The sequence below is a fragment of the Protopterus annectens genome, chromosome 12.part0, assembly GCF_019279795.1.
Source record: "Protopterus annectens isolate FY-2018-M chromosome 12.part0, PAN1.0, whole genome shotgun sequence".
Classification (NCBI taxonomy): Eukaryota; Metazoa; Chordata; order Ceratodontiformes; family Protopteridae; genus Protopterus; species Protopterus annectens.
In genome coordinates this window covers 1,130,223,481-1,130,235,976 of record NC_056746.1, presented here as the reverse complement: position 1 = coordinate 1,130,235,976, position 12,496 = coordinate 1,130,223,481, and the positions used below count along the sequence as shown (strand labels likewise).

At 38.3% G+C, this 12,496-nt stretch overlaps 1 protein-coding gene across 1 annotated transcript in view; it reads left to right on the top strand.

The window, feature by feature from the left end:
* LOC122816264 (arf-GAP with SH3 domain, ANK repeat and PH domain-containing protein 2-like) overlaps positions 1 to 3,948 on the top strand; it is a 1,594,524-nt gene extending 1,590,576 nt beyond the window's left edge. Inside the window, exon 28 of the mRNA XM_044089001.1 lies at positions 2,562 to 3,948. Within this exon, the coding sequence (XP_043944936.1) occupies positions 2,562 to 2,636 (75 nt within the window). The 3' untranslated portion in view covers positions 2,637 to 3,948. The remainder of the gene's footprint in view (positions 1 to 2,561) is intronic.
* Positions 3,949 to 12,496: the final 8,548 nt, after the last annotated feature.

Here is a 12,496-nt window from a genome sequence, read left to right as displayed (position 1 = left end):
CTGGCTAGGCATAAAAATGGCCTGCAAAAGTAGCTAGCCTAGTGCTTGCTCTGTGACCCTATTAAATGAGTACTAGGGGCTTTATCCTTGTATATTATTTCTGTGTATTATGTCATGGTAAGTCATTAAAGGGGCAGTAACACAGACGATAAATGCATTAATGTAAATTCATGAATGGATGGAATATTATCAGTTTTTTTTTTTTAATCAGAAAGCCAAACCCCTCTGTGTTAGTGATTGCAGTAGAATATGTATCCTGAAAAAGGGACATTTTGGCTTCAATGTTTACTTGATGCCTAACTGTTTTCTTTATACCCTTCAACTGCAAAATCAGTTGAATCCTCTCACTTTTTCACATAGGATCCCTAATGAGACTTTGCTCATCTTTGTTGCTACCTTTATAGGGCTGAGCTCATATGTTCGTATGAAGAGAGAGAGTTTTCAGTACCAATGCAATCTAATGAAGTCATTTAAGAAGCAGTGTATGGTTACATCCAGCCTAAAGTCCAAAATTGTTTTCCCCAAGTGGATGCTTCGTATGACGTTGCTTTTTGTACATTGAACTTGTCTAATGACAGAGAAAGCCGCTCTAGTTCCTCACTCACCCCTTTTCAGAAACTTTATACAAACCCTTAAACTGCCTTTGTTACAAAGTTTTGGTTAATTTCTGAAAGAAGCCAGACATTGCGATGATCTCCTGGAGTGCATGACTAATAACTACTTATGAATTCTGCAACCTATGAAGAAAATACATGCCATTTGGTTACAGATTTAAACAAGTGAATAGGGCAGATAATGCAGTTTCATTTCATATCTCGTCTTGTGAATTCAGTATGAGATAAAAAAAAAAAATTATATTTTTAGACCTTTCATAAATGTTCTAACTACATTGTGTTTGCAATTAGGCTTGTTAGCTCTGAATTCAAAGTTGATTTGCGTCTTACCCTATCACTCAGTGCCTAAACAAAACAGCTGCTATAACATGTTTTAATGATATGTTGTTACAGACCTCACTGTTTGCCAACTTTGGGATATCCCCCCAACAAGTTGTATGGAACAGTATCCCAGATAACACCAGGATTAATGGTTGCCACTTCTGCATTGGCTTGGTCTTGCTACAAACTCTTCCCTAGTACTGAAGAAGCTGTTAAACTCTAACTTGCAAATCTAAACTATCCCACTCCAAAGTAATTTTGTTTCACTCACTGTTCGGTTAATGGAATGCAAGCCTGCAATCTTCACCCTTCTATTGTCATTAACCTGCAAAGACTTCTGCTCCAGATCCCTACTGTTTTATCACTATGCACTACACGTCTTCTTGTCTTGTCTTGTTTGGGATTGATCTAATATTTAATTTATTTATCTTTTAACCAGATAATGGATAGTTTTGTGTACTCCTTATAGGCATAATATACAAACACAGAAGGCTTATTGTTTTGGGCATATATTTTAACCGCAGTCAGAGGTACAATTAATGGTACACAATGACACTTGAGGAAATGCTTGGTTTGTTTATAGTAATGCACAAAGTGGGCAGAATGTATACCGACATGGGTGATGCAGTAAAATAAGCATGCAATATTGTATCTGAATCAGAATGTGCATCAGTGTGATGTGTCTGTACTACATTTACAAGTTGTCGTATTTTTTCATGTTACCCTTGTTTTGTGTCGTGGTGATCTTCATTCATTGCTAATGAGTGCCTTACTAGGGAGCTAATAAGCAGATGATGTTTTGCCTTTAGCTTATGCTAGTCATAGTGCTAACCTCTAAGTGCTTTCTCACTTCTTGCTCATTCTGTAACATTCTGGAGTAATTAATATGTTTTGTGTTTATTTTGTACATTTGTGAAGTGGATTTAAGTGTTAGTTTGGAATTGTCTTTGTGAGAATAAAGCATCAGCTGAGTGCTGTGTACATCTGTATGTCATGTATTTATTTCATACTGCTTTGAGTTAGCTTCCAGTGACCCATCTGTTCCTCTCATGAGGTGTGATACCCATATCCAGTCATCAGCCATCTGGTACGAGAGACCATTCAGGACTAGAACCCTATCAGCCTGTTTGTTCCTCTTAGAGGTGAGGGAGTGGACTAAAGTGCACGTCATGCAGGCCAACCGGACAGTCCCAACAGTGGCATCAGGTGGCCGTGGCCTAACACATATGCTGCTGCCTATGAGGGAGGGTCCTTCCCCATGCCAGGCCTCTCCTAGCTTATGTGCAGTACATAACCACCATGACCCAATCCCGTTTACATCCAGCAAGTACCCGTGTACGCTGACAGGCAGCAACAGTGCAGCAGATTTAACAACCTCCCTTCCCTGGGATGAGTGAGCCAGTGTCTGCCGCTCAGTCCCACCGAGCAGCTAGTCAAAACTGAGTTTCCTGGGACAGAGTCAGAGCTTTATCCTTCTGTGCCACAGTGCTGGGGACAGTGAGTCATCTTTAAAAATAGTCTTTATTGCGGTTGAGCTGTTCTTGATTAACAAATTACCAACAACTAACCTTGTTTTTTTTTCTATCATTTTGTAAAATCTAATGAATGTTCTGTTTTCCTTCACAGAAAGGATATATTGAATACCAGCCTGGCAAAGAAGGAGTATTTCCTGTGTCCTTTGTTCATGTGTTAGCAGAATGAAAATACTACACTGATATAACTGATGGGAGAGAGACTTTCAGCCACTGTTGCACCCAGTAAGCCCGTGTATGCTGTGATGACAGCTGCAATCACTGGAGACTAGTAAAGAATGAATGCCAGCATAAGATCAAAGATAATTAATAAGAATTCTGTTACTGTACTAAATGTCTGTGGACAATATTTGCACTGTGCGGTCACAGAGGACCAAAGATATGCAGATTATTAACTGATGTCCACAAGATATTCATTGTCTTATATATATATATATATATATAATGTTACTTTTTGGGGAGTTTTTTTGTTTGTTTTGTTTTCTTTTTTTGTTTTGTTTTTTCAGATGATGCTGGATGTAAAAAAGGGCTACTTGGCAGATATGTTGCCACAAAAAGTTATGTACATCAGAACTTTCAGAATAAAAAAAATAAACAAATTTGGTTTATGCCCACGTTTAGCATTAGGGTACAGAATGTTTGCATGAACCAACTGAAATAAGAGTTTTAGGTTTACATTATGTATTGCATATGCTGATGCAAATGTTAACAGCGAGAAAGCACAAAAGGCACTTGTTTGTATGAATTTATTTTATTTCTGCAAATTGCAAATCAGAGACCATATGATTCTTCCGTTATTGAAGAATTATGTTGAATTACAATACCAGTAAATGTTTTATCAGTGTTATCAATGAGCAAAATAGTCAAACTTACAGTAAATGGCTTTTTGTCAGTGTTTTCAGTGAGCAACATAGTCAAAATTACAGTACTTAAAGTTTACCCAAAATATGGAAGTATGTTACAAGCATGTTACAAGTATGTTACAAGGCGAGAAGTTTCTTATAGGTACAATCATCGATAAAATGGTGAAAAGTAGTGTTACCTGAAGCCTGTAACATTTCAGATATTCATATTCTCATGTTCCATGTTAACATGGTTTTGTTTGTAAAAACGTATGTCAGCATTTTCTGTTTTTTTCAGAAGTGAACCATTACTTACTAGTTTCAAAGCTTCAGCTCTTAGATCCTTCATATAATTTATATGTGAAGACAATGTCTTAGTCATTTGTGTAAATTCAGTGTAACTGTACTATATACATGTGACTGTCTATATTTTAAGCATTTTTGAAAATGTATAAACCAGAACTTGTTAGCTCTATTTGCATTTAATTATTTTAATAGATTTTTCATTCACCCGGAGAGAGGATGCTGTTATGTAGTAAAGGAGTGCAATATAGATGAATTGATTCTTTTCAGTTATCTAATGTTTTACATACTTCAGCTGTGAATTGTTTTATCCAATAAATGTTATATATTGATGCATTTGGGGCTGTTAGGGGGCTAAGAATGTATCAGTGCCCCCTCATCAGTGAAATCAGTACTACAATTCTTTCCATTTATCACATTCAGTGTGGTTTTCTCTGAAGATCCTGTTCTTGTGGGAGTCTGTTGCTCTTAAATAGAACACACTGTAATGCCTTTAGCTAACCTTAAGGACCAGACTTAGCCTTTGAGACTGCTAGCTTTTACCACTCTCTCAGTTCAAATCATAGCTCATGTCAGTTCACCATTCACTGTCTAAATCTGAGCTTTCTTAGTGTATATATGGTGCTCGTATAATGAGCCAAGACCCCACACTAGCACAGTATTGTTTGTGAGGGGAGTGTGACAGAACACTACCATAAGTGTCAGGTATTCAACCTGACCACCCACAGACATAACAGAAAGAAGTTCCTAGGAAGGTAGCAGCAGCTGAAAGTTCTACATATTGGAATTGGAGGGGATGGTCCCACATGCAACCCCAGGTCTCTGCTTGAGCACTACCAGAAGGATTGTGATGCAGAGGGCAAGCCTTGCTCATACACTTCTGGAGGTTAATCCTTTTCTAAAATCCTCCCCCCACCCCTTATCTACAGGTGCTGTCTTGTGCTTTGTTAGTGAGTACTTCAGCTCATGGCCATTCTGTGGTTCAGCAGAATATGAGAAGACTTGGTGGGGGGGGGGGGGTTGCACTCCAAGCTTCCACCATCTGAGGGCTACACTATGGAGTGTAGGCACCACCTAGTACGCGATTGATTGGCCAGAGCATACCAGCCTAATCACAGAGATCAGTCTAGAATTTTCCAGCCACAGATGGGGAGAACTCGATGAGAGCTTTCTCTCTCTCTTTTTTTTTTTTTTATTTTCTCCAAATCTTTTGGGTTTCTAATCACATGATGGGAATTGACCCCAAAGTATGATTAAAGTTCATGAAATTAGTATTGTTTCAATCTTTGATGTCATCCAGAAGTGCTCTTCACAGCACCTGCAATGTGCCCAGTAATGACTCCTCCTGCAATTTGTACAGAGTTACATGTATTGCTAGCATATCTAAATATGATTGTAGATTATTTTTTATAAGACCCGTTGCTCCTACTACTATTGGAACTGTCTGTGTATCTTTTTTCCATATTGCCGTCTTTTCTGCCTGCAAATCCTAATATTTTATGACTTTATGTGTCTCTGTACGCAAGACACTGTAGTCAGTGGGTGTAGTGATTTCAATGATCAATGCTACTTTTGTCTTCTTTTCATGATCCACTTTATCTGGTTTTCTCACATCTACCTTTTGAACAGTTGGTAATGGGTGATCCCATGTGATGTAGACTTCATCATTTTCTATGATGCTTTGTGGCTCATGTTTCCAGTGTTTTTCAGCTACTTCAGTATTATAATATTTGCACAATCCCCAGTGCAACAGTCTTGCCACATTATTATGCCTTTCAGTATACAGTCCTCCTGCTATTAGTATATCACAACCAGTAATGAGGTGTGCAAGTGTTTCCAGTTTTGTTTTACAAAACCTACATTTGTCTGTTTCTTCCACATGTTCAGTGGACTTTGTAAATCAACGTGTACGTAACCCACTATCAATATTAACCTTCCATCTTTTGGTTTGAATTCACATCTCCTTAACCATTCCTGCATTTGATCCTGATCAGCATGAGATTCTTCTATGAGTTTTCTACACTTGCAACTATATTTATGCATTTTCCACATTTCGTGGCTTCTCATCTGATCCTTCATCTTATATTCTTTCTTTTGTTGTTTTTTATTTGGTACATTCAGTTGCTGCCTGTTTTTTTTTTTTTATCTACCTCTGGTTTAATTTCCATTCCTGTTTCTGCTAGACTAAGCAAGGAAGTAATCTTAGATTTATTCTCCTCATGTTTCAAAACTTTCACTACATTTGGGTCTTGTGAAATCAGCAGATATGGGTGCAGTCCCATGATTGCAGATATATACATGTAATCAGTTTCAAGGAGGCCCATACCTCCTTCGGTATGGGGAATACATAATCTTGGTATGCACTGATTTTTATAAATCTTTTGATGATCATGAAGCATCCTGATTGTTTTCCTGTCTAATCTGTCCAACACCTTTCCTGTGTAATCTGTCCAACACCTTTTGGGGCCAATCACTCCAAAACTGTAAGTTATGACAGGAGGAGCAAATTTGTTTATAGCTTGAATTTTGTTCCTAGATGTTACTGCTGTTTCAGGATTAATTTAAGTCTTCAAAAATATTTCTTACTATGTTTTATTTACATTTGTTCATGTGTTATTGTTGATCCTTCATCAGTTCCCAAATACTTATACACTCCCTCTTGCTGAAGTTCTTTTATCTCACATTCTTGTTCCAAACTGATGTTTTCTTGGTGCTGCAGCTTTCCTGCTTTAAAGGTTGCTTTTGCACATTTATCAAGACCAAATTGACATTCTTGCATCATCTGAAAAAGTTAACTACTTGCAATTGTGCTTTCACTTTCTCATCTGAGCTATACAGTTTTAAATCATTGTCAAAGAGAAGATAAGTCTTTACACTTTGTTGCTTTTTGGGATCCAAATTATAGCCTTGACCTGCTCTGTTAAATAGACAACTTAATGGTTTAAGGGCAAGACAGAATAGCAGCGGTGACAGGGAGTCACCCTGGAATATCCCCATTTGAATTTTTATCCCTGGAATAATAATTTGTCCCTTATCATGGCTTAATTACAAAATGGTCTGCCACTGTTTCATGGTCACTGTAATGTAATTGATCTGTGTAGGGTGTACTTTATACATTTTTAAGCACTCTTTTATCCATGAATGTGGGATACTGTCAAATGCTTTTTTGTAGTCAACCCATGCCTTACTTAGATTCTTCCCCTTTTTACAGTTCTCCATTATGACTTTATTTAGCAGCAAATGATCTTTTGTTCCATATGACTTTTTTTTATTACCCTTTTGTTCTATTGCCATGATTGAATTGTCTTCTAAATGACAATAAACTCTGTCAGCATCAATTCCAGCATATAGTTTATACGTCATTGGAAGGCAAATTATTGGTCTATAATTTTTAGGGTAGCTTGCAAGTTCACTCTTAAGAGCATTGTTTTTCCTGTTAGCCAGGTTGGTGTCTGTTCGGGGTGCACATATAAATAGTTCTTACTCATGGCTAAATCTCCATGCAAAGATGTTAATATCTTTAACCAGAAGTTAGGTACTGCATCTGGGCTTGGAGTTTTCCAATTGGAGGCTTTTCCTAACTTTGTTTCAATCTTTCTGGCTGTTACTTCATCCCATTTCATATCCTGTACCTTTGAAGTTCTTATAATTTGTTTTACTATTTCTATCCATTTAGCATCTTTATATTCCACAGGATTTTCATAAGTACTTCTCCAAAATGTATCTATGTTTTGGGTTGGTCTTTCAATTCCTTTTACCTTGTTTACCAATTCTCTGTAGAACTTTTGGGGGTCATCAATAAATTGCTTATTTTGTACTTTTTCTTTATATTTATCTGTGTATTTTTTTAAGGTGTTATGCCTGTGCTGATATTTTTCATTTATTATTTGCAGTAGTGCATGATAAATCCTGATTCATTATAGTACACTCTCCTTCAAGGATTTCCGTGTCCCAGCAGGATCTAGCAGCATGTTTTGAGGGATTGGTCCACCAAGGTTTGTCATTGACAGCCTTTGCATCAAGCGGATGTTTAAAGTCTGGTTGCAACTTGAATTGTAGGGTCGGGAACACTACTTTTAAGGGACATCATTGGCATGTGAGCTGCCAAGCACTAGAGTGCTATCACCTAACCTATGGCATGCATGATTATATGCTCATCTCTGTGTGAGTTGATGCATGAACTTGTTTCAAAATCTGATGATACATGGGGGCTTACCTCTAATATGTTCTGATGATGAGTTTGAGGACTCTGATGACATTTCCTCCAAAACCATGACTTTATCCCACCTTGCAGCTCATCTCAATAGAACTTTTAGCGATATACTTTTAGGCTTATGAATGACTGCATAAACTGATCTGTGGGTCCTCTGTCTCCCAGAAGGTTGTGAGTGTATTTAGAGGAGGAGCTTTTGGTCATTTCCTCTGGCGCTGGTCATCATGGATGCCCTGTTTGTCACCTGGAAGCACTCCTGCTCTACTTCCATAGCCAAGAGGGCAGATACTTTTTGCATTCTTCTGACTCATTAGGACAAGTCATGATTGAGACAACTCCTGCATAATCTTTTCAGGCCAGTGCAGAGCCCAGACACTACAGCAGTTTGCCAGGCCAGAAAAGGAGTATAAAGCCTTAAATATGGCTGGTAATCATGTTTGCTGTGTTGATATTTCTGGGTTTAAATCTATTAGTTAATGTTCTCACTTGTCCAGATTGCAGTTCTCTCTAATGGATCACTCATTTGAGGGCTTTCTTTTTCCCACTGAGTCAGGACTGAAATAGTATGATAAGACACTGTATGCAAAGTCCCAGTTGGACTCCTGTGTAGCTAACTGTAGTTTCAGCTGTGTTAATTCTTTGGACAGAACCATGGACTCATGGAATGATAAAAGGCATCAGGGAATTCCTTGTTCAAGGAGGAAATATTACACAACCAGTCTTCCTGAGACCTTGTGGATGACCCCTTAACAGGAGGCAGGCTTAAAGGTATGCGGGCATACACAAAAGCGCACATGCCTAGACACACACACACACACACACACACACACACATCCCAATTTACACTACTGCACATATATCCTAAATATGTGTTCCCATCCAGGTGATTTGGGTTTCTAATACCATGTTGGGAATGGACACCATTCATAAGTCAGGGTATGGTTAGAGTGCAAGAAATTAGTATTGTTTGAGTTTTTGATGTTAGCTAAAGAGTGCTCCCTCCTATGTTTTATACGGGGGTTACATGTATTAATATTATATTTAAGTATGATTGTAAATTCTTTTGTCTCTGTACAGTCCCAGCTATCCCCAGTCCAGCTAACTACATAAATGGAGAAAGACTTCTCAAAGAGCCAGTGAAAGCTTTAAAGTGTTGCATAGTCTTGTCCTACTCTGCCACCTAAATCATGCATGAGGAACATCTCAGTGGCCCAGCAATCTCAGCTCTTACTATTGCCTAGATCTGCCCAAGGGACAATATTTCTCCAAATGATCCCCAGATTTGAAAGCCATTACAGAGGACTAGTGTGTTCTGGATATGGTGGTAGTAGACTGTTTTAGAACTCAGGCCTTTTCCCGGGAAGGACTCCACTAAAAAAAAAAAAAAAAAAAAAAAAAATCTCCTTTTGAGGCTGTACTAGACCCACTAAAAAACAAAGCATCTCCTTTTGGGGCTTTTCCGGACACTGTTCCTTGGAAGAATGAGAAGCTATGTTTCTTCAGAATTCAAAATTCTTTACACTTCTAAATCCCCATCTGGAATCTTGCACACTGAGTGTGCTCAGTAAAACCGCTGAGGTCCAGAATAAGATGAAGTCATATTATCCTTCATATCCAGAAATGAATGATGATGTTGCAGTTGTAAGGGGCTTGGGTGATGTCACTGGAAATGCCTGTTATACCTGCATGACTGGGTTCCTTCAGAAGAGTTTGGCTGCTTTGATCTGGGTGGGTACCACTTCCATTACAGCATGCTGCCATTTGGGTTTTCTTCACTGTCTGCAAAGATTTGCATTGTCAAGGCACTCCCAGGAAGCATCATAGCTATGATGCTGTCATTGTTGCAGTCCATGTTGGGAGTGAGCCATAAAACTGAGAGAACAACTTCGATACTTGCATTTATTAGCGTGGCCGTAAACATTTTCCACTGTCAGTTATATGTACCTGCAGAGATGACCCAGGAGGTCATTTCTTTGGAAGACTAGATGGGATGCAACAGGGAGCTCTGGGTTGGACTCTTCAGCTTCTGTGTTTTTTGGACCACCCTTGGTCTTCATGGTACTAACTGCTCATTATACGAATGTTGGAATTAACTGTGACATTTCAGTTGCTGCAGAGACACTCCACCCACCACACACGCGTGCGCACACACTCTCCTCATGTCAGGCTGCTGTTGTTGGAACCCACAGTGCTAGGTGGTGCATAGTTCCTGCTATTCTCCATATTGAAGTACATACCTTGCAGCTTGTACGTTAGGCTTACTTGTGAAAATGAATGGTAGCCTCACCCTGCACTCATTGCACATGCTCCTTTGAGTGCTCACGCAGCACAGAGAAAATGTTTGTTTTTTTTTTAAGGTGTTTATGTGTTGTAAACTCAGGTTTACTACTTGCTTTGTGCCTGTATTTTCAGCTCTTGCAAGTAAATTTACATATTGTACACAGTAAAATGTATTTTGATGTCAGAACTACATATGCAAAGGATTTCGGGGTGAAGCATTAAATATAGCTGTATAATGGTTGCCTAGTTATTGTGTCATTTCCTTGAGCCTCCGTGAATCCTTCATTTTTCAGGGAAGGAGAGGGAAGTGTTTGATTTTGCCGGCTGCTGTGTGTTAAACATAGAATGTATGTCTTTATACTGCTTTGCGGTCAGGCAAACTCTGTCAAGAGAACATGTAAAAGATTACTTAAATGTTGATTTTTACTCGCAGGTTATGCAGCCCACAGATACAGTATATTTAGAAGTTTGAGTGTGGGGCAAAGTCTCTACACTAGAAGGTATAGGATGCATAATCCTGTGAAAATAACTGTATTTTTTAATGTTTCAGTTTTGTGTTTTACAGCTGTCTTTGTTGTCAGCAGTTGAGTAGTTAGACCCGTTTACAATTTCCTCCATTCTCATTGAAATGAGACCCATTGAGTCATCATTAAGCCTTGTTTAAGTGTGTTGTAGTTCATACCTCTCAGCTGTCCAGATTTTTGCCTCTCATTTTTAGTCTGTTCCTCATTTTTTCACTAAATAATGCCATAAAATTAAGTTTCAGTTCTTATCCTTCAAAAAATGCATGCTAACACAAATCCTGTTGTTCTGGCAACTTTTAAAGTTTATAAGAGCAATATTTAAAATATGACACTATTTTGGGCCTTTGTTCCCCCGTTACTTTATGCTTTGTCCAGATTTCTTACTCTGAGGTTGAAAGGTAGTGTCTTGGGTACTGGTGCGTATTTTGTTGGCCGTGCCTTGCTTTGGGCAGTGAATCTTGTCACTTAAGGTGGTCAGTTTACTAAGATGGTTTGTGAATCATTTCAGCCTGCAGCGCACTAAGCTAAATCCACCTATGATCAATAGATGTACTTGTTAGCCACATATTATCACTAGATGTGAGAGACATATCAATTTTAACCAATATATAAACCTTTAACTTTGAATATCACTTTTGTTGTTTGTCATATTGTATACCTCCTTGTGAGTTAGCATAGTTATCCTTATAGCTCGACAACTTTTTAGTGGAATAAACTGTATATGTTCTCATTTTTAGTTGCTCCACAAAGTATTTTTTACTACAGCTGCCTCTGTGGTATACACAGATGGAGCCATGACTGCATCCCAGTTTGAGTAATGGTCAGAGGAGACAACTGCAGAAGTAGAGAATTGTAGAGGCAGTGACTGCCCACCTTTCCTGGTTGAGGTTGTGGGATGTATTGTGGGTGCATCCCCATGTAGTGTGTACTTGGTGGAGAATAGGGAGCTACAGAAGCTATCTTTTTATTGAGGGATTGCCTTAGAGGCTACTTCACAATTGAAAGGAAGTGATAACCCTGCTCTGGACCCATTGCATGGCCACCTCTGGAGTGATTGTGGCAACAGAGGACATAAGGTTTGCAGAGTAGAAGCTCTCTGGTAGCTGCTCATCTCTCACCCATAAAGAGAACAAATAAATAAATAAGGGCCTTAGCAGTTGGCTACATGGTTGTGAGTCATCAAAAAGAGGAGGGAACAAGTTTTTACAAAATGAAGAATTGAACATTGATGGATACGATCTACTTTTGCCCTAGCTTGAGTCATAAATTATGATTACAAAATAAATGGTCACATAATAATTGATACCACCATTAAAGAAGGAAACCGTAGTAATTTAAGCTTTGACCAGTATGTAGTTACCAACGTCAGGCTTGGATAATCTCTTTCCAGTCTCCTCAAAAGGGTATACCTGGCCACAATAGGGAGATCAGTGTACCACTTTATACCTCATTTATCAGATCCATTATAGAGTAAAATGCTGCATTTTATAGATTTTGAAGAAGAAAAAAAACACCTGAAAGAAACTTTGAAAACACACATTTCCTTGTTATAAAATTAATTATGGTTATAAAACTTGAACTCTACACAAAGGTTTTAACAATTGTTATCTTCTAAATCTATAAATACAATGATTGATATGGCTTCTTCAGAAATTCTATGCATTCTGTGCCTAGAATGAACCACTGGAAGAGCTAATGCCAAAACTGTGAATCTAATACTAAAGTATGTATTTATTTATTTTATTTATTTTACTTTTGTTTATCGGGAAAGCCCGACTGGGTGTAGGCCCATTTTCAGCAGAGGCCCAAGGAGGAAAGCTCCAAATTATACTGTACACAAAAAGAAAATTACATAAGATCACATTAT